This window comes from Motacilla alba, chromosome 8, assembly GCF_015832195.1.
Source record: "Motacilla alba alba isolate MOTALB_02 chromosome 8, Motacilla_alba_V1.0_pri, whole genome shotgun sequence".
NCBI lineage: Eukaryota > Metazoa > Chordata > Aves > Passeriformes > Motacillidae > Motacilla > Motacilla alba.
Window position 1 is genome coordinate 9605490 of NC_052023.1, and position 20550 is coordinate 9626039.

General features: G+C 40.3%; 1 protein-coding gene across 2 annotated transcripts in view; it reads left to right on the top strand.

The window, feature by feature from the left end:
* EIF2B3 (eukaryotic translation initiation factor 2B subunit gamma) overlaps positions 1–20550 on the top strand; it is a 98149-nt gene that overhangs the window by 49062 nt on the left and 28537 nt on the right. For both annotated transcript variants that reach the window (XM_038144064.1, XM_038144065.1), the window contains 3 exons: positions 714–803; positions 18789–18919; positions 19586–19779. In XM_038144064.1, coding sequence (XP_037999992.1) covers positions 714–803; positions 18789–18919; positions 19586–19779 — 415 coding nt within the window. The remainder of the gene's footprint in view (positions 1–713; positions 804–18788; positions 18920–19585; positions 19780–20550) is intronic.

Sequence of the window (20550 nt, forward strand, 5' to 3'; positions counted from 1 at the left end):
CAATGAGTCTTTATGCTTTAAACTTTGTTCTTAAAATTTTGAAGCTACCAGAGATTCCTGAGGTTCTGAAATATTAACCTGAAACTGCTCCAAAAGCAAAGACTTCCCTGTTTGGCTTATGATGAGTGGGAGTTTTACTGATCTTTCCCACCCTGCTGGCCTGGATAGCCAAATGCTTTGTAATGGAGCTGTGGCAATCATTTGTAATGTGTAGTGTAAGAAAGGTGAGCAGACCCCATCTCCTTCCCCTCTTCCCCTCCAGGAAGTGTTGGACAAAATACAGTAGTGTTGTTGTGTTTGCTAGCAGAACATGCCCAGCCTTGCATATACATATTAAGGCAGGCACTTAGCCAGAAGCTTTGAATTATTGTACCCTGACATTACCCACTGTAACTTTTAGCACTCTGGGCCCATTACTTTGGCTTCCTGCCCAGTAATGTGCAATTTCCACTTACATGAGAAGATGTAGCAGGAGTAATGACTCCTTGGAGGAGGTGTTTTCTTTTGCAGCAAATCAGCCCAGGGCCAGCAGGTGTAAGTTTATAGACACAGCCCAATAATGGCAACCTGAGCTCTTCTGTTCCAGCAGTCCTGTTCCATGGAAAGGAACAGACATTTGCACACTTGTCACTACCCCGACCTCATTGCAAAATGAAGTTCTTGTAAACAGCCATGCAAAAGCTCCATGATTTCCCTTTTTTATTCTTTTCCAGGCACCCCAGAATGCACATCAGAACAGGGCTAATGGATGCCCATCTCTACTGTCTGAAGAAATATGTGGTAGACTTTCTGGTAGAAAACAGGTAAGAAACCAAGCAACACACAAGGTAGTTGCAGGCATTTGCATTGATATATGGTTTACACCAGAGCTTTTAAAGGAATTTTTTCCCCATTAAATTAGCTAGCATAAAATAGAAATATAAAAGAAACCAGTTTTCAAAATATTTTAACTATACTAAAAGAAATGCCAAGAATTATGTCTGAGTGTCTTATTGAGATCTTTTTGAAAAAACAAAACAAAAACCCTAGCATAAGTGAACACTAACATTTTTGTCTCTTTTATGCATTCCTTCTTTTTCTAATGTATCTGTTCTTTTTGGCTGCTCATTTTACCAGGGCTTCCCTATTGTTAGCCTTGTGAATACATTTCTGACCTTTGATTTCCCCCACCACAGTCTGTTTTGGTCTTTTGCAATCACCTTCCCTCTGCCCCTTCACATCCACCACCACTGCAGGTGGGCTATCTCTGTAGCATCCTATGTTTTAGCTTGTGATATTCCTCTGTCAAAACTCTGAGACCACCCACTGAGAGTAAGAAAAACATCCATTTATGGAAGTGGAGAAGGATCTTAGCTATAATATTTCATGAAACAGACAAAAAAAACCACCCTGTTTGTCTTTTAAAAACAAACAAATGAACACTCCCCCTCACAGTAAGTAGTTCAGTTTTGGAATTATGTCCTGTTCCTAGACTTTTTATAGCCCTCTCATGCCCATTACATATACTGAATGCTCACTGAGTTCTCAAGAGTTTTTCTACCCTTTTAAGTAAGATAAAAGATACAGAGGCTAAGTGTTGTGTTCATAGTACATTTTCTTAGCAGATAAACTGACATGTGAAAAAACATTGAGGGTGGGAGATTTATGTTAGTCTTGACCATATACAAATCTGGTGATACAGCTGGATACATGCTCTTCCAGAGCTCTTCCAGAATAAGGGTCTGTGAGCGAGTTAAAATTTAGTGGAAAATCTGTGTTAACCCCGAGGGCAGTTTCTTACCATGCATAAGAATAAGGCTTATCCAACACTTTGGTACACAGGAGCATTGTAGAAGTTATTTTAGTTCCCACTTGTGTACAGAAATGTGTGAAAGGTGAGAAAGTTTCAGGAGCAGCACATGCTTTAAACCTGGAATAAACCATTTATTTAGTGTATTTTAGAAAGTTGGTGAGGGTTTGGAATTCTCGTGCTTCCTGTGGTAGCATGAAGCAGTTTTTACACCTTTCTTTTGTCATAATACAGCATGTAGGACTCATTTCTTGAAATCTAGCACCTAGTTTTGCTGGGATTAGACATTTCTGTAATATTGGACATTTCACACATTCTGTTATTTTTCCCTGGTATTTCATTTGGTTTTGAATTTAGATCTGTGGGACAAGGATGGTCTTTGTCAGATATGTCACTCAGAGAGATGTAATTAGCAGTAACTTCAGATTTCAATTTTTTTTAATCCTATTTCTGTGGAAACTGGTGAGATCTTTGACTTTGTCAGTCAGGATTTTACCTTGTATTAACTGAAGCCAGTAGAGTAAAACTCTTCTAGTTGCCCCCAGATCCCCATAGAAGAGGACCACTGACTTTTTGCAAGTATGACTGACTGGGGTTTTTTTGTTGTTTTCTATAGCGAGGTTATTCTCTGTCTTCACTATTTTTTGAAGCTGTGCTGCTTGTCTGTGACACTTCCATGGCAAATAGATCATTACAGCAGCTAGACAGCATTTCTTAAGACCTGATAGCAGCATCTGGTTTACTGATGGTAGATAGCTGCTTCATTCTCTTTATTACACAAATGCTGCTTATTCAGTCAATTGAGAGAGTCAATTGCAAGTAATGTGCTTAACTGGCAAATCTGGGGAATGGGACTTTTGCCATGAGGAATAACTTCAGCTTTCAGACTTCTAGCACGGGTGGGCATTTGCAGCTTGTTTTTCTTCTCTGAGGAAGGGGAGGACAGTGCATACCCAAAGATCTTTCCATGTTTGGCAGCAATATGCCAAGACTTTTGAAAGACTCTCGGGATTTTTTTTTTTTTGCCTCAAAAGTACTGACATCTACATAATTGTTTGGGTTTAAGGATTCTTTTCAATACTTGGTTTTTAGTCCAGAAAGAACCTACAGTAAGATTTTGCCTCTCTGCAATTCTGCACTAGGACTGGAGAAGCTCAGATGCCTTGTTTAAGTTGTGTATGTTTAAAACTAACAGCAGGGACTGAAGGGAACAGTGAAGCTCTTGTACAGTGCCAGGAAGTACTGACACAGTGTACTTCCTCAATATTACAATATTTACATTGTGTTAATATTTTAACAGCGGGGTTTGATGGCAGGCAGAACACCTTTTTTCATTGTTTGTAGCTCAGTGAAGCATTTACATTTTTTCAAATGTTTTTTTGACATACAAAAGTTGAAAAGATGTTGCCCAGCAGTAAAAAATTCAGTTGCTACAACTGGCTTTTGTAGAGGAAAATTATGATTACTTCCAGGTTGAATCATTACGTGAAAACTGATGTGGTTATCTGTATGGGATCTGTTTCTTCTTCAGTAGTCCCAGCTTTGCTGCAAAGATATGGCAAGAACAAGCTATGCCTGGGTGAATCTAATTTGTTTATAGCTGTACCTGTAAGAGTAATTGGCATTCAGATTAATATATGTGCTGTACATAAAGTAAAAAGTCATGAGCAATTAATATGAAAACAGAGGGAAAAAAAACATGAAATGGCTAAACCTTGGTTCTGTCTAACTATAAAAATCTTGCTTTAGGATTTGGAACAACTTTGTTGAGTGGCAGCTTTTGAAAAAGGCTGAATATTCAGTTCCAAGATGAAGTCATGATACCAAGGGTTTTTTCATTAGCTTTATCACTGTCTTGCTTTGTGGTACTAGACAGATCCTTTGATTTTTCTGTGCACTTGTTTCCTCTTCTGGGTGGGATTGTTTGGAAAATAATCAGTATTTGTTTGGCAGCAGTGAGATTCTATGATGAGAGATATTAGGAGAGGTCAAAATACTGTTTGGTAGCCTGTGACTCAGTTTGTAGTCCTTTAATACATTTTTATGAACTATTTTAAAAGGCCTGAATTTATGATTATCCTGCCTGAAGTTTTATTGCACTATAGCAAATCAAATTCTTGAGTTTTAAAAGGCAGAACTTGCTAGTGCCTTTGAATAAAAGTTAGAGGAAATATTCTGTTTATTAGAACACCCTCAAATATGTATGTCCAGACAAAAATAAAAAATACCATGCCCCTAATGTAATTTAAACCTGGGGAATTTATTTTTCAGGAATGAGACTGCTTTTTCTTTCCTCTCCTAGGAGGAAAAAATGCATTTTGGCAGTTAAATCTCCATCTATCACTCATCCACTAGTTCAGCACTGGATCCTAGTGAAGTCAAGTGTGCAAGGGTCCTACCCTGTCCAAATCTACCAAGCTCAAACGCTTGTGGTTCCATGCTGGCTTGGGCAACAGCTGAAGAAATTCTTGCCCATAGCAGTTTATTTCCTGCAGCTGGAATTTGTTCCTCCTCTTCTTTCCATACTTCTGCTTCACGAGGGTAGGATGATTAAAAAGTGCTCTTTAATCAGCTGCAGTGCACTGGCAGCCTCTGCACAGGGGTGCCAGTATGGGATTGGGAGCTCTGCCCTCGGATGAGCGTCTCCATCCCTGCATCTGCAGTGGACACCCAATCACTGGTGACTTCTGGCTCTGGCCACGTGAGATTCACGAGAGGTCACAGACCATACCCTGCTACCCGCTGGATTTATCCTGTCTGAACAGGAACTGTGACCTCAATGTGAAGCAGCTCTTGTTTGGCTGAATTTTCTGCTGGTGGTACCTGGCCCTGGGGTTTATTTCAGCAGAGGCCTTTGATTCTTCACCAGGTTCCTTTCTTCATCAGTGAAATTAGAGTTGCTGAGGTTGGTCTTGGTGGAGAGTGTGGAGTTGTATCACACCTCCACATGGGAGGGAAGTCAGTTAAAAATATGAGCTCTTTGTATTTACGTGAGAGCTTTGCTTTCCTCAGCATTTCCTCCTTCAGAGCAAAGCCAGCCCAGGGATCTCACAGCTGCCACGCTTTGTGGCATGGGAAGACAGGCAAGTGTGTGCTGCTGGGTCTGCTCTGCCAGCCCAGGGCAGGGACAGTTGAAGGTGAACACCTGCACCACACGATGAACTGCACAATATTGCTTTTCTTAAAGCGATCGTTCCGCGCGCTGAGCCGGCAGCGAGACAGAAGCAGAGGCTGTAGCTGGCTGGGGGCACGGCTCCACCCCACAGCTGGCGGGCCTCACACCCTTGGGGCCCTGGAGTGGCAGCCAGCACAGTAGCCAGTCCCTTTTTTGGCACTCTCCTGAGTGCTAGGTTGGAATCCTGCCTCGCTGCTGCATTCGGAGCAGATGGAAGAAGAGAGTCCTTATTCCCTTTCCCCGTGAACTTCGCTTGTAGCGGAGGGCAGGATGTGGGCCCGTGCCGTGTGAGCCCGCGGGCTGCGCAGACATGTGCTGGTATTTCTTTGCTGTGTGCTGACAGTTGGCTTGCTAACAATCCCAGCGAAGCTGCTACCAGGAGAAATGTGATCAAAGAGAAGTTGCACGGTAGCTTGTGTTCTGCTTTTCCTGAAAATTTGTAAAGCTTTGGCCTGGTGAAGTAAGATACATAATTGAGAGGAGGACAGGGGGCAGATAGGTATAGAGCAACCCCTTTCCTTGTGAAGCTTTAACATGGAAAATTCAAACTTGCTTTGGAAATTTAAGTCTTGAAAATATGTCTCTACATATCCTGTGAATATGCTTAAGAAGATACGTAATATGCATTTATGATACATGTATACATGAATGACATTCTGCCCGAAGTCAGTTGTGCAGGTAGAGATGGCAGCATTTGTTATATTTGTTAGGATTTTACCATGCTCGCAGCTGAAACCTGTAGGCATGTGGGGACTGCTGTTTTCACCCCTCACTGAGGTAGACCACAAAGTCCAAAGCCAGATCAAGGCTGCCTAAAGCAAAGCAGTATGTGGTCCTAATCATTAAGGTACTCAAAATAATTTTTCTCAAATTTCATCAGTGCAGAGTTTATCTAGTATATTAGGAATATACTAATCAAACCTTAGTTACAGGTTGAGCATACAAAAAGCCACATGTAAAAATACTAGCTTTGTTAATTGTAGCACTTGCCAATTAGCACTTGCCAGTAAGTGCCACAGCTGAGGCTCCCTTTGCAACTTTTTGCTTTTGTTTTTCCCACATATTATGATACAGCCTCAGTTACATGACTTTGTACCTTGTTTGGTTTTTTTTTTCTCCCCCTCTGTGACCATTGCTTCATTTATTGCCTGAGATGTTTACTGAGGGAGACACTGTTCAGTGTTGTACATAACTTCTGTAGTTCAGGTGAAGGCCACAAGCCTTAATCCCTGTTTAAACCATGTTCTGAAGATAAGTCAAATACTTTGTTTTGGAAAAGTAAAAGTAAATGCGTTCCTCTTGGTGCTCATCACTGGTTCTGTAATGTCCATTAACTCTTTTCAGCACATCTATTAGTGAAGCTGTGGTTTTCCCCTTCTGAAAGTGGGAAACAAGGGTACACAAGAGCTGAGGTTTGAAGCAACTTTGTCTTAAGTATGCCATTTTTCAATTATTAATGTTATACAGGGAGCTCATGATGTTGAAAAAGTGTTTTCCATTGATGCTAGCTGTTGCAGGGTGATAATCAGTGGCAACCTGCAGAAATTAGATTTATGTTTGTATTCAGCACCATCCATAAAATCCTCTGACAGAAGGGAATTACAAAAAAAAAAGTAAAAATCAGTTCTTCAGGCATCATTCATATGTCTTGCACCTTAGCAGTTCTTTTCTCCTCCTGCAGCCCTCTGCCTTGTACATTTAACACATGTTCTAACAAATGAGGCATTCTTCTGCCTCATTACACAAAGGTGATCCATCCCCAGGGCATAGTCCATCTTTGCATTTGATGAAGAAGAGATTGAGATTGGGGAGAGAGGAAAAGTAGCTGTGTTTTTAAGGGTTGTGTCATAATGGGAACACAGAAGATCTTAATTGAGGTATAAGAAACATGCTTCTAACTTTTTTTAATTTGAGTGCCCAAACTGTTACCATGATATTCTTTAAGTGTGTGTGTATATATTTATGTATCTGACACTTATAGTTTTATCCCCTTTCAGGTCAGCCACCAGAAAGAGATGGGATGCTCTAAACTTAAAGAATATCCATCTCAACATTTATAACCTTGGTCCAGAGCATACTCTGTTTCTCTGTGGAACAGTGCACAAGTACTTCAATTGCCTTGCAGAAAAGAGAGAATGGAGCATGCCCAAGGTAGAAGTATTTCTACCTTTTAGAAGTAAAAAAAACCCAAACCAAACAGGTCTCTTCCAAGAATGTGCAAACAGTGTTTTTTCAGACTGAGCTTGGTGTAGTATGGGCACTTTTCCTGTTTACAAATGTAATGCCCAGACGAAAAGACAGCCCTGTGCTGTGCCAAATTCTAAGCATGGAAGTGCAAGAGCTTTTCAGCACAGCAGATGAAATATTTTTAACATGATCAAAACAAAGGGGTTTTTCCATAAGTTGCTTCTTGGAAATAGCTGAGACACTTTTGATGACGCTATCCAAAAAATAATCAGCTTGAGGGAAACACCTGGCATAGGTAATTTCAGCCAAAACAGATACAATTTGGCAAAGTTTACAAACAGATGAAAACAGAAACTTAAAATAGGAAATTCTGGACAATTTTTCTTCAGGCACCCTAGTTGCACCACCTCTGAATGGTGGTCATTTCAGATTAGGTGGAGGCAGATGCCACTGTGTGTTTGCTCAGATGTTCTGGGTTCTCTGTTCTCCACCTGAGTGTCACATGCACTTTGTGACATAAGATCTTCAGGCTTCATTTCTAAAGACTGTGTAGGCGTACGTAAAACAAAATCGACAACACACGTATTCCTCTTATATATTAGGACATTTCACATACTTTTATGGTGTCCTTCCCCCTTTTTCCTCCACCCCTCTTCCTCCTAAAACCACATAAAATTTTATTGTGTTTAGTAATGTGTTTTGCAAATCAGCATTTTGTCCAGAATCTAGTCCTTTTGAAGTTTTGAATGTAGAAAAAGCCACAGTTTCCCAGGTATAGTCACCTGGGAAGTGGGCAGCTCTTCCTGTGGCCAGAAGGTTCGATTGTGGTACTGGAAAGGCAAGAATGACAAACAGCAGCACTGTGCTCACGTCAAAAGGTCTGAGTTAGCAATTCACAGTGCCTTATCCTGGGAATGCTGAGTGCTAACATCTTGCCTGCCACCAGGGAAATCCACTTACCCTGGGGAGCCCTCCTCTCAGGGTGCACCCTGTGAGTGTCTGAGCTGTAGCTAAGAAAACAAATCAGCTTTCTGCAGTTCTTCCAGCTCTGGAGAGCTGCCTGCCAGAATTTGCCAGTAGAGAAACTCTTTTCTGAACTGAGCAAATTTGCAGTAAACTTTATAGCCAAAGTCAGTATGATTTGTTTACAAAATTAAACACTGGGGTTTGGGTTGGTATTTTTTTTTAAACTGCTGAAATAAATAAGAGCAAATTGTGTGAGGTCATACTGCTCTGCCTTTCCAAACTGCTTCAGCTGCAATCCCAGAGCACACTTCTCTGCTCAGCTCCCCTCTGCTGTGTCCAGAGAGCCTCTGCTGGGCCAGCACCAAGAGGGGAGAGGAAAGTTTGCTGTCTCAGTGCTGTGTTGGGAGATCTGTGGCCATGAAAAGAGCTGCAGCAGAGCCACCCTTCTCCTCCCTCGATAAACGGCAGGGCAGCGAGAGATCTTTGGAAGCTGGAGGTGTGAGTGACTGTCTCTGGAGCTCCTGCTTGCATGGCTGTGTGCTGTGCTGTACACAAAGGCCCCTGCAGGTTTATATTAAGGTGCTGCCCAGACTAAACCAGTGCATTTTTTCTTTTTCCCCTCTAAATGCCTTTTTATCATTCAGGCTGTCACCTGTGTTTCCTGGCAAGGGCTGCTGGCTGGGGGAGGTCTGGCAGAGCTGAACACCCAGCTTTGGTGGTCTTTGTGTGGCTGCCTGAAAGATGGCTTAAAACAGAACCTGCTCTGTGAATACCTGCAAGTTAACATGTGTCAGCCGTGTGGCTGGAAGGTTTCTCCTTTGCTGTAAAGAGAGATTTTATAATGAATACTTTCCTTGTATTTCCTTGATTAAAACGGATAAATAAACAAATAGCTCCTATAGGAAGTATACTGTGTGAACTCAGGGAAAATAGATTGTAGCTTTTCAAACAAGGAGGAGAAAAAGGGGGAAAACCACTGCACAATCAACCCAACCCAGGCTCCTCCTTAGTGCATTTAATCTATTACAATGTGAAATGGCAATTCATCTTCCCCATTTCCTTTCCTTGTCAAACATATCCAGCTGTTGGAGCTTTCCCTGCTCCTTACTAGAAATGCCAGGATTTAAAATTAGTTGATGTCCTCGTCCTCCAGGGTATCATTACTGCTATCATCTTTCCATGGTACCAATCAAGCTTACTCCTGAAACCTCAGGGGGAAAAGCCCTAATGATCCAAACTAGATTTAAACTCATTATGATTTTCAGCAAATGCCTTCTGTAAGAAATACAATTCCTTTTATTGTTGGCAGACTACCTGGGAGTAGACATATCTTTGGATATGCTGCATTGGAGCTAATCAACTTCATCACTAACTGCAAACCTTTTTGTGGGACCATGGTACTCCATAGTGGCCACATGCCTGACTTACCAAGGCATGCTTGGTGACTGCACAGTATTCTGTGCACCCAAGCTGCTCCTAATGCAAATTTTTTCTAAGGTAAATGTTAAAATGTGTCAGTTTTGTTCTCTTACTGTGACTTATAGCATCATATTATGACCCTTTGGATTCCATAAAAAAAGTAAATATAGGAAGGGCATGAAAGATGTCATTCAATTATAGAATCATAGAAATATTTAGATTGGGAAGGAATGTCTAGCAGGATCTAGTCCAGCCTCCTGCTCAAGTCTAACTCTTGTGTTGCTCAGGGATTTTTTTGCAGTTGAGTTTTGAAAATCTCTAAGGATGGAAACTGGGCCTTGTCCCAGGACTGTACCACTCACTGAAAAGTTATTTTCTTTATGTCCCAACTGGAATTTCCCTTGTTGCAGCTTGCACCTCTTGGAAGAGTCTGTCTTCTGTATCACTTCACTTGTGGAAGTGGAAAATCGTAATCAGATTCCCCCGCAGCCCTCTCTTCTCCAGGCTGAGCAAACCCAGCTCCCCCAGCTTCTCCTCCTGTGTCTTGTGCTCTTGGCCCTCTTGGTGGCCTCAGCTGGGCTCCTTCTGATCTGATAATAAACATTAAAAATTGTTAACTATTTTTCCACTGTTTGATGCAGTTTCAGTTTCCTTGGGTAACCTTCAGTCAAGTTGACTTTTGTCTTCACATGAGATGTGATTTCGGAGCCAAGAAGTAATTAGTTTACCCATCTTTGTGTGCTTTTTTCCCATTGATTTTTTTCTTCTTAAATCATTGCAACTTGAGCAGTATCACCCTAAACATTCCTTCATCAATGCAGTACATTTTCTGTACCCAGCACTACTTGCATGTAAGATAATACTTTGGGTAGTTATCATCTTGCCTTGCTGGGCATCTCCCTGTGAAGATGCAATCCTGATACTATGATATCATATTGTGTCTCTTACAGTGAAAAACATAATTCCCTTGTATTCTTCATTCAGATGATCTGGATGTACTATTTTCAAGATAATGTTTTCTTTTCTGTCCCTCTCTGTTTTGCTTCTAAATCTCTCCTTCCACAACACCTCAGTCACTGATACATCCTTCTGAAATGCTGAGTCCCCTTTTACTGGCAGGTTGAATTTTGGGTAAAGAGAGAAAACAATTACAATTATTGTCTTCCTAGTATTTTGCTTTTTCTTACAGTTTTTTTTTTTATTCTAGGTGTTGGTTCCATGTTAAATTTCATTGTGCCTTAGCAAGGCAAATGAAACATGAACAATCATAAATATGTAACACTGTTGCTGACTTTATTATTGCATTGAATTATTGTTGTGGGAGACTTCTAACTTCGTGCCTGTAGATGGGACCGTCAATGCTGCCAGTGATGATAGGGCACACATACATGAATAGAGTAGCTAAGAAGTGTCTTCCTTAAGTTAGTGAACCATCATTCAATCAGTAATGGTACTCTGAGTTCCATTTTGAATGTGATAAGGAGCCTAGAGCATGAGGTAAGGGTTGATCTTAATGCCATCTTGAATCAAAGAGGAGCAACTGTGAATTTCTTTACTTAGTAAAGTGAAAAAAAAATTTTAAAAAGAGTATAGCATTTTATGTAGTCTATGGGAAATGCTGAATGCTGTCTAGTTAAGCTACTGGTTTTGAAGAAATCCAAGAACTGAATGGAGAGAAGGAGTGATATTTCCCCTAAATCAAAGATGCAGAGATGAACTGTAGCTCCCACAGCATTTTACACCAAACTTTTATGGATTAGTACCACCTGGAAAGAACATTATGCATAAAAGATGTCTTGTGAAAAAAGAGGAGATGGGACTCATTAGCCAAAAAGCTTTCAAAGTTCTTCAAGAAAGGATAAAGTGAAGACAAAAAAAAGTTTAGTAAAAGTTTAGTCTTATCACAGATCATATTGCAAACACCATGGTAAAAAGAACGGAAAAGTTGTCCTACAGGGAGGGGTGGAGCCAGGATTAGCAATGAGTATACAGGAGAGTTAAGGTAGAGTGATTGCTGGGGAGAAGGGTGTAGAAATGGTACTTGTATAGGTGGAAGCAAGATTGAATTACACATCAGAGCTTCCAGTTTATCTCCCAGACTGCTGAGAGAAATTAGTCAAACTGAGGATAGGTCTGTTTGATTGCAGACCACCAAACACAGCATCTGCATGGAGAAAGAGCAAAGTCATGTGGGCATCTCCAGTGCCTGTAATGCAATACCAGTGGAGTGGGTGGAAGAGGTTGCCCATGTGAAGCTACAGCCGTGTCTGTATTTTCTGGCACTTGCATGTTTTATACAAGTCTGAAGTGTTAAATCTATTTATCTAAATACATAATTACACACCTAAAGTTTACATAACTCATCGGTTTATGGATACATGTCAGCCTTATCAAATGCATCGTATATGTGCGTGTTTGTTTAGGCAAATTGTCAGAATGCCTGTTTCTTTTTCAGAAAAGGAGCCTAATTTCAAAGGCACTTAGAAAAAAGTTGGTAACTCAGACACAGATGGCTGCAAAGGCGGAGGTGGGAGAGAAACGGGAAAGATGAGTTCTGGCAAGGAATCACCCTTGTTGCAGGTGCGCTTGTTTGAGAAGAATGGGATGCTGTCTGGGAATGAATGAGATCCATTCCTCAGCAGTGTGTACAACCTGCCAAACACCCTGGGTGGCCTCCGACGGCCTCAGAGGCTTTTGGTCAGAGAGAAGTTCTAAAAATGTCTAAACTTGCTGGCATTCCTGTGCAAAAGCTGTGTTAGTTGGGCGCTGTGGGGTGTTGCTGGCTGTTTGGCAAGTGGGCAGAGTTAAGGTTACTTAGATGACCTGAGCTGAGTGTGCACACGCTTTCAAAGGATTTGAGTATGTAATTGAGGAGTTTTAATTTCTGTGGTCAATTTTTCAGAAAGCTGCCTTGTTTCCCAAAGGGCTTTTTGGCAGAAGTGGAAGTTAGATCCCTGCTCCTTTAACTGCATCCAGACTTGGTGGAACTTGAGAACAGCTTTTATGTGGTTTGCATCCATACCATCCCTTTCATACTTTGATCTGGTTTCTCTCCATGTTATGGTGCCTGTGACTGTCACTTGCGTGTCTTCTGCTTTCCCTCCATCATCCGGAGTGTGGGGTTTTGGTGGTGATTCTGCAGTTTTGGGAAGTCATTCATAAACTTGAGCCTGCAAAGCTGTGCAGTTTTACTGGCTTGCTGTGTAATGGCTTTTGAATGAGTCATGCACGTTCTTGTGAGCTTTGGGAGTATGTTGCTGTCAGGCTTGAAGGTTTTAGTTAGAAAATAGTATGGAAAGACAAATGAAGCACAAATGCAGTCGTGTGGAATTACCTTTTAGTAGAACACTTCTCAAAGTTTCCTTGTCTTCTCCCTAAGCTTTTAACTTCAAAAATAAGAGACACTGACAATTAATGCGAAATTATGGCAGGGTGTGAGAAATGTATTTGCTCTTTTTGTGGTCCGAATTTTGAGAGTAGAACAGGAGAAATAGAACATAGCAAGGTATAACAGATGTTTAATGCTGTGACGAGTGCTGCAGGTTATTGAATTAGGCTCAATTAATTGCCTGGTAATTTATTGGCTTGCCTGGTTACTTTGGAGTTTTCCTTTATTATAATTGGTCTTGGTTACACCAAACAAAGGCAAAAGGATTATTGCAAGATGTAAGGGCAGAATTAGCCTTCTGCAGAGATGTGGCACACCCTAGACATTTATCACTTGATTTTTTTTCTTTTTGTACGTAGTCCTTCTCTGCTTTCTCCGCATTCTTAGCATGTCTCAGAAATTCCAGCATTTTTAGTAATGAATCAGTGAGAAGAAGGGGAAAAGTCCTGTAATTCCTTTTTCCATTGTGCTTGTTAAAACGGCGTTGTGGGAAATGGACCCAAACACTGTCTTTTAAGTGGTGTTGAGTCTGAGGCAGGTGGTATTAACTCAGGACTGCATTAACTCTTTTCAAATCTCTTTCCTGTTTCCTTGAGGAAACATGCCTGGTGTATATATGTGGCATGGGCTGTTTGCCTGCCTCTTGCATTGACATTTTAATTTGGTCCATGATATAAATATCATTTCCCTAATCCCCCTTGCCCTGACCCTGTTTTGTCTGTTTTGTCTTTTCTTCAAAGTGAGTTGACTTTTTTTTCTTGAAGGAGGGGGGAGGAGATGGGAATGGTGGCTGGCTGCTCTAGTTTGGAGCATTAAATGCTCAGGGAAAAAAATCTCAGAGTAACTGTTGTTTCTTTCTTTGTATTCACATGGAAATTTTTAATCTCCATCAAAGGATCAGGAGAAAATAACGTTGAGATTCAACAAGAGAGCTCCCAGCTTACATGGAATTTTTAGATGTTATTTGGCTTTATCCTTTAAACGATGAGAACCATGAACTATGTACCTACAGGGTTCAGAATTAACTTTTCTTTTTCTTCCAACACACCCTCTCTTTTTTTTTTTTTTCTTTCTTCCCTCCCTTTTTCTTACATCTTTATTGTTCTGTATAAACATGCAACTCCTTTCTGGCCAAAACTGTAAGTTGCCTTAGGATTTGTTTAGTTGTATTTATGTATACATTTCTAACATTAATTATGAGCACCAGTCTGAAATACAGCCTCATGTTCTTTTGATGTGATCTGAAGAATCTCTGTTGAGGGCCATGGAGCTAAGATCAGAACCCAACCCAGTGTACGCTTGCATAGCTGTACAAGAGCTAACATTCGCCTGCTTAAAAAAAAGAAAAGGATACAAATAGGTATGAAAGGGCTAATGATCTGCTTGTTTGTAGTGGGGAATCACAAACACTGTCTGCACCTGTAGATGTAGCTGATTGTGCTGACAGTGATAGCGAGGGAAGCCCCCTGCAGCTGCCCATGGAGGGTAACAGCAGATTTCACAGGTGGGTGCTGACAGCAGCAGTAGATTTTATGCTTCATCACAGTTTAATAAAACAGGGAGGATATTAGAATGCTAATACTCATTAATACTATTTTATGGTGTTTAACATTAAACATGGAAAATGAAAATAAATGACAGCCGGTAAATGGAGCTGACAGTTGTGTTCAGTGTGTCTGGAGCTGGTGAGAATTAGCTGCAGGAAGCACAAGCTGTGGATGCTCCTATTCCTGCTGTGGATCAAGCCAAACAGTACCTACAGTTACCTAGACTTGTGCAAGGTCACCTAAACTTAGATTCAAATAGACTCTTGTATTATTGTAAGATATTTTATGAGATTCCTTTCCTTATCATCATTAGTCAGAACCATTATTTTCCATGTCTTATGACAGAGTCTCCAGCAATACATATATCTAAGAACAGAAATCACAGCCCATTAAAGCATAATTGTGAAATCATTTTTTGTCTTTTAAGGGGACAGTATGAGTTTTTCCCCCCAAAACTCTTCTTGTGTTTCAGTTGGCTATGTTGCTTTTCATTTCTTGCTGAAGTTTCAATAAGCTTCATCCCAGAGGCCATTGCTTTTCAGCAACAAGTAAAAGTTGTCCCTCTGTGGGTCATAATGTAATGTAATATAATATAACATACATAGATACAAACTTAATTCTGCCATGTTGTAGACTGTTTTAAGTTTATTTATGGTTAAAAGTCTCTGAAGCACTCTGCATAGCTGTGTTTAAATATTAAGCTTATTGACCTAGGGTGTTTTCACCCAACGTTCTTTCACAAGTAAAACTTTTTAATTTAGCATGAACCTTATCTGTGCCTTTAAAGAGATGTAAAAATCCCAGAAACACTGGGAACACAGAGTGCACAGGGACCAGGGATAAAGGGATTCTAAAGATGTAATTATAATAACAGTACTTGGTAAAATAACAGTTGTCTGACCAAGTAGCCATTTTTGTCCCTTAATGTTTTAGGTTTTAAATAAAATTACCCTTGAATATTCTAAGTTTATATTGTCTGAGTCTGAGTCTACAATCCACATAGCTGACTGCTGTGTGGAACTGATGTGTGCTCTAAGCTCTTAGGTACATTTAATACTGAATTTTCCAGGAGGTTCTTTTGATATTTAACTATTTCATCTTCACTTGAATTCCCACTTTTTTTCTTTCACTTGCACTATGAATTTCAACTGCCCAGTTGTCTTCGTTTCCCCCATTCATGCACTATCTCTTGCCACCATCCCCTGTAGTTGTGACCTACTGCATGAATGGCAGATTCCATGCCAGGGATGATACTTCTTTTTGCATGCTTAAAATGTGATCGGTATCAGCCTCTTTCAAAATTGCTGCCAACTCTTGTTCTCAGGCTTCTGGAACTACATAAGGTGCTTCAGGGATTAGTGTGTCCTACTCTGTTCATTTACAAGAAGATATCTAACAGCACTCTCCATCTTTGGTGGTTTCATTAAAAACCTGCTGCTTTCTGTTGAGGTGGAAACAGACAGATAGAACTTCAAAAATCAAAGTTTAGGGAATGAAAAGTCATGAAAAAGGGCCTGTCACTTGGGCTAGATTTTATGAAAACATATTTATTTTGGCAAATGTTTCTCAAAGGCAGGTTCATGTTTATGCTCTCTACCGTCTGGAGTTTGCTCTGAGGTGTCAAGAGCATGCTTACTCCACATTGGCTTAGAATTGGATTTCTGCCAAAATTCTGTGTGCCCTCCTCTCCTTCCACTCACCTTTTTACTTTCTTTCTCCTGGTTGTAGCAGATTTTTCCTTCTGTGGATCTCAGTGCATATTTCATTTTTCACTTCTTGGTGCTAACGAAAACAACGAGCTTTAGAAACCAGGGGGCTTCAAGTTTTAAAACCTGAAGAGAATAAAAAAAGATGCTTTCTTCAGCTTATACAGTCTTACGTTTATTTCTTCTTAACCTAGGCATGTGAAGTTTGGGATTTGATTGTAAGAATTTTAAATACACTAGACCAGAAACCTTTTTGGTTTGTCTTCTTCTGTCACTAGGTTACAGGCCAGTTGCTTCTTCCAAACTCCTTCTATTTTTTGTCTTTTTGATGAAGGGTCTTCAGTCCTTCTGCATTTCCTTTGATTTCAATTCCTTTCCTAGTTCCAGCTAGATGTTTGGTTTCTCCTGCTGTTGACAGTCAGATAATAGTCTCATGCTATCACTTCGTATATCTTAATTTGCAAGATCTGTTGTAAAAAATTCCCAAATCTTTCTCACAGAGGGCCTTACTGTGTATTTTTACTACTTTCCAAAGGCAAATTCCTTTAATGTTGCATATAAATTGCTTCAACAGCAAGCAGAGGCAAACCTTCCTGGTTTTCCTTTTCCAGTAAGAAGGATGTGTTTCTGAGCCACATCTTATGGATGACCCAGAGATTTACTCCACCTTTAGCAAAGGAATGTGGCTAGCACTTCAGAGAATTGCAGGAAAGCTTCAGGAGTTTGGCCAAGAAAGATTAAACCATCAAAAACCAGGCAAAACTGCAAAACTTTGTCTTTTCCCCTTTCCACTGCTTTCATTTCCTACCGTGTTGTGTTGTCCTCTGCATCAGACTATTTAAGACTGCCAAATACTTGGGTATTTTATAGGTAATATATCTTATAAATGCCATAGCCAGCCTCTGAGGGAAACAGAGGATTGTCGGTTTTGGATGCAGTATAAAACCCAAGCAGGAAATCATTGCTGAATGGCACAGCTGCAGGCAAACACTGTGAGCTAGTAAACTGCCCATCTGCACAGCCCCACGTGTGTGGGAGCGCGGGGCCGGCGCGGCCGCGGCTGAGCGCGCCTGTAAGTGGTTAGCGGGCAGAAATTCGGTGATTAAGGAATGAAGTGTTTCACTTCGTTAGTTCCTGAAATACAGCTATCTGAAGGTGATTATAATCTTATTTTCGAGCAGGAGGAGAGACTAAAGACTAGAGCTTTTACTTGCCTGTAATAAAACATAAAAGCAAAATTTCAGAGGTGGGCTGCAAGACAGAGGATGTGACCCAACCTGCGCTGAGGGCTGAAGAAAAAGTTTGTCAAGTAAAAGAAACACGCTGTATTTGTTCATGGGGCTGAACTGGCAATCACATCTGACTCTTCCCTTCAAAGCTAGAGACAGGAAAGACTGTTTTGGTCCTTAGGTCTACTTCACTATCATTGACCTGAGCAGGGGCCTGGGTGGGCCCTTTGAGCTGGTCTTAAAGTTTTAACTGTGTAGAATCCCCCTTTGCTAGAGATTTTGCCAACCAAAATAATTTTCACTGTACTCATTCTGGTACTTGCCTTTCGTAATTTAATCTGTTAGTTAGTTCCTAGTTGTGCTGTCTTCCATTCTAAACAACTCCTCTTTCTTTGTGGGTTGTTATTTGTTGAGTTCCTCTGGCCAAACTCACTGTGTTAGTTCTCCAATCCTTCCTCTGAAGTTTAGCACTTCCTCTTACACATGCCAAGTTTGAGTTCATTTTCTGCATGATTTTCCCAAGTACTACTTTAAATAATCCACAATTCAGTAACTAAATGGAGATTGTTAAAATAATGAAACAGCAACAATAAAGCTATTTTAAGACTGCACTCCAACTGTAAAAACTGTTGATTTGAGTTTTTTCCCCAAATAGTTTATTGAAAAATAAAATTTTCTTCTCATAGTCAAAATTGAATTGCAGGGTTATAATCCCATTGTACAATTGACTTTCTACATTGATATTTGTCTTTTGGGAGAGCTTTTTGTTGATTCGTTGCAATGTATAAATCAATGCAAGAGTAGAGATAATCTAGTGACTGGGACCCTTGTTTAAGGCACTGAGTCTTTAAAATGTTCTGGATCTGTCATTTGAGCAGGAAAATCCTTAATGCATGCATAATAAAAATTATAATTTAAGGATCTGATATTTCATATATCCTTGAGCATTTCCATATTTTTATCACAAAGAAAAGGAGCTGCTTTGGTTTTCTCTCTGTGGGTGCTTTATTCTCTCTTTTCCATTCAATTGATGCCGTTTTTTAAGCCATATAAAGTGACTTCAGTTTTGGTCATTACAATGTTGGTACTTTCTGCATTCCATCTGAACACAAGTATGAATTGTAGGATAATGACATATTAAATTATAGTCACCTCTGTTAAAATATAGGGGACATAGTTCTGAAAATGAAGCTTTTTCCTCATTTTGAATATTTCTTTATATTTTAATGCATTAAGGAAGCAGGTGACTTGTGGACATTATCTTAATGTCTTGCCATTTAGATTCATCCTCAGGAAATGTGCAAAATGTCTGATGATGTTACACAAAGAAAATGAAGACATAAGTTATAGCATTCACAGACTTCATGTGTCTCTGTCCCCAGAACAATCACATCTCTCCGGAGTGAACTGATTCCACATCTGGTTAGGAAACAGTTTTCTTCTCCTGCATCATTGCAGCAAGGACTAGACAACAAAGAAGAGGACCAAAAGAAAAAAGAGCAAGCATCCCTAGGTCAGTACAATATCAAAGATTTGGGTTTATGGAAGTTTTAAAGCCTATATGCTACAGCTGAGTTATGGAGTGGGGTACGGAACTGGCCTGAAACATTGTTTTAGAGATTCAGCTTTTTTTCCTCAGCAGAGGAAGCTTTTTTTCCCTAGCAAATATTCTAGTAGATTTCTTTTTCAAATAGTATTGTGTACTATTTACATTTTTTGTCCTCCCTTATTTTAGTGTAAACCATTAGCAAATCAGCTAGGGCTCTAGCTGATTTGGCATTTTTTTTCTGGAAAAAAGTTAGATTCATTGTTGAAAATGTAATTTTAGGAGGGAGTTCCTAAAATTGGGTAGGACAACAGACTAAGCCTTAACTACCCTGTACTGGGAACTGGACAGGATCTCAGATTCTGGATTTTATTTCTAGTGTTTCTGCTGTCTCCTTGTGTGACCTTGGGCAAAACATTGCATCTGTCCTGATTCCTTAATTCACACCTGCAGAATAAAAATAAGCACTTACTCACTACATGTGATAAAATCTGTTAATGATTGCGGAGTATCTAGCCATGGAGATGAGGTGAGGTGAAGATTTCCCTTCACCAACAGTATTTTAATAGTATTCCTCTTCAGAAGGTACTTCATTAAATCCTGTCTAACTTCATGCATGTGTGTGTTCTCCAGACATTTATAGTTTCATAAAGGAAGATAATAGCTTGCTGAAACCTGCTCCAGATAACTCTTGTTGGAATGATCATAGAGGAGATATGAATGAAACTCTCCACGAAGGAAAAGTGCGCTGCTACGTCCATATCATGAAGGAGGGGCTGTGCTACCGAGTGAATACTCTTGGGCTGTACATTGAAGCCAACAGACAGGTGAGGAAAATGCACAGGTTCCACCTGGGAATACAGCAGTAGCTTACAGGACATTTCACCCTGCAGGAGTGACTCCCTGTGATACAGCTGAGGAGTATGTGGGAATTGAACCAGAGCCACGTTATCCAGGCACATCACCCTACTGCTGGGTGGATAGGGACGTGAGGCCAGGAAGCAGTTCTGTCACTGATTTACTCTAGATTTGATTTAGCTGAGAAAACCCTCACCCTACACACTGTTGTGGTTTTTTGGGAGTGGCAAGACCTGCAGCCAAAGAGCCGCAAAGTGTGGAAAATAAGAATGGAAGTAGCTTTGATAGCCCATTTAATCCATGTCCTCCATGTCCTAAAAGCAAGATCAGTTCTGACTGGACTCTTCATAGCAGATGTTTGTTTATGATAATCAAAAAAATTATTAACAATTTGAAGAGAGATGTAAACTACCCTTTCATTTAATTTGCCTAATGATTTCCATTATAAAAGGATTCTTTTATGAACAGGTTTTCCTGCTGTGGTACTCCAGGTACACACAGAGGTGAACCCTTGATCTGAGGCAGCATCTGTGGCAGCTTTCACTTTCACACTACTGAGAATTCATAAAAGAAAAAAATAAGGGATGAGAATTAGGGAAATCCTGTACTACCTAACAAGCTGATGATTAAAAGCTCTTAGTGTCTTTGTGGGGCAGGGTTTTGGGGTTTTTTTTTCTACACTGGCTGATGCAATGTACAAGTTCTCTGTACTTTGCTCTGCTAGTCATGAACTTCATTGC